Source organism: Corvus brachyrhynchos, unplaced genomic scaffold, assembly GCF_000691975.1.
Source record: "Corvus brachyrhynchos isolate BGI_N302 unplaced genomic scaffold, ASM69197v1 scaffold99, whole genome shotgun sequence".
NCBI lineage: Eukaryota > Metazoa > Chordata > Aves > Passeriformes > Corvidae > Corvus > Corvus brachyrhynchos.
This window is the reverse complement of record NW_008239778.1, coordinates 1,168,303-1,170,070: the sequence shown is the minus strand read 5'-3', so window position 1 is coordinate 1,170,070 and position 1,768 is coordinate 1,168,303. Positions and strand designations below refer to the sequence as shown.

Sequence of the window (1,768 nt, the reverse complement as noted above, 5' to 3'; positions counted from 1 at the left end):
AGAGGAGGAAAAGGAGGAAGAGGAGGAAAAGGAGGAAGAGGAGGAAAAGGAGGAAGAGGAGGAAAAGGAGGAAAAGGTGGGGTTGAGGGATTGCACCTTCGGGTTGCATTTGCCGGGATCTGCCCAGCCCAGCCGAAACATTCCCTTCCTCCTCCAGCTCTCCCACCCCGCGAGTCAAATATTCCGTGGAATATTTAAATGCAATTAATTCACGTAATTTCAGCTTTTATACTCCAGTAAAATATTCATTTTCAGATAGCAATGAAGGTTGAGACTACGTTCATCAAGAATTTAGGGGGAAAAAAAAAAGGATAAAGGCTGGAATAAGGCATTTCCTCCCCTGTTCGACTCTGGGTGTTGGAGATCTGAAAGGAGAGGATTTGCCACAGGGGAGGGAGGACCCTTGGGAAGCACCTGGGAATTCCCAGTGCCAGGAGAGGATGGGAACTCACTGGAGAGCTCCTTTTCCTTTGGCATGGCCAGCTGGTGGGCAGGAGGAGCCAGAACCAACGCAGCTCTTACAAAATAAAACAAGCTTCAAACACCACCCCTTGCAAACGGCCTCGAGGAGAGATTCCTCATATTCCAGGAGCCCCAGGCTGGGAATTCCTCCAGCTGGATTTTGGGGTCCTTCTGGAGGAAGCAGAGCTGTTCCAGTGGCAGAAGTTCCTCCTGTTCCCCAAGAGTCTGGGTCGGCTCGTGGAAGAGGGGTTTGGTCTCGTTCCCACCCAGCAGAGCCAGGGATGTCTGAGCCCAGGTTTCTCCCACTTCCCAGGGGCTGGATGCAGTCTGGGATATGGGATGTCCAGGAAAAGGCCACCCTGGATCTCTGCTGCCTCACCTGGGACACGCCACTGCTTCTCTTCCCCACCTCCAGCATGCCCAGTGCCACACTGGGACTTTACTGGGAGCGCCTGGCCCGTGGTCAATGCATCTCTCAGGGGCTGGACTGACCCACAGCCCTGTCCTGGAGCTGCCTTGGTGACCAGTCCCAGCTTGGACACTGCTGTGGGTGAGCTGGGGACGAGGGCCACCCTCTGTCCCCGGTGACAGAGTGCTCAGCCGGAAGATTTCCGCGGAGCAGCATTCTCCAAGCTGCCTCACAACCCAAAAATCACCCGGTGGAGAGTGGTGGAGAGGGAAGAGTGACAATTCCAGCCCTCAGGGAGATCTCTGGGGTGAACCTGGGACGATGAATTCCTCCAAGATGGGCTTAATGGATTGTTGGGGATTTGGGGTTGTGGAGTAGGATCAAATCCGAGTGTTCGAGTTGTTCTAATTACAGCCAGGCTCCTTTGAAGGAGCAGAGAGGCCTCAGCCATCAATAACATCGCTGGAGGAGAAAATTGAAGGGCTATGTGCCCAATTAAATAACCCGCGGGGCTGGAATTGAGAATCAATGTGCCATGAACGATGAGGGATGGGCTGCTGGCACCCAGCGCTCCATCCACCTCCACAGCCTCGCATCCCTGCAAGGACAGGACGGGAATTCTGCCGCTCTCACTGTCCAGCCTTGGTGGGAGAAGGGCTCGGCGTTGTCCTGTGGGCTGGGACGCTCTGGATCTGCAGAGCCCTGGGATGTTCAGGTGGGACACGGGCACAGGCGGAGAGGGGGTGGATCCGTGTTCCCGGGGTGCACCCAGGAGCTGCCTGTGGGTGCTGAACTCCTGGTGGTTTCCTGCATAAAACTCCCGGTGGTTTTCTGGATAGCTCCCTTTCTAGGGAGGCCCGGAGAAGTAGAAGGGAATTTGCTGCCTGCTGGAAAGGC

The 1,768-nt window shown here is 55.4% G+C and overlaps 1 protein-coding gene across 5 annotated transcripts in view; it reads left to right on the top strand.

The window, feature by feature from the left end:
- The first annotated feature begins 921 nt into the window (after positions 1–921).
- LOC108448835 overlaps positions 922–1,768 on the top strand; it is an 11,295-nt gene continuing 10,448 nt past the window's right edge. For 2 of the 5 annotated variants that reach the window (XR_001864874.1, XM_017743085.1), the window contains exon 1: positions 1,064–1,586. Coding sequence is in view for 3 of the 5 variants with exons in the window: in XM_017743085.1 (XP_017598574.1) it covers positions 1,407–1,586 (180 nt within the window). In the remaining 2 variants the exon portion in view is untranslated. Of the gene's footprint in view, positions 1,587–1,768 lie in introns of all 5 variants that reach the window. The other 3 variants (XM_017743083.1, XM_017743084.1, XR_001864873.1) reach the window with 3 other exon arrangements.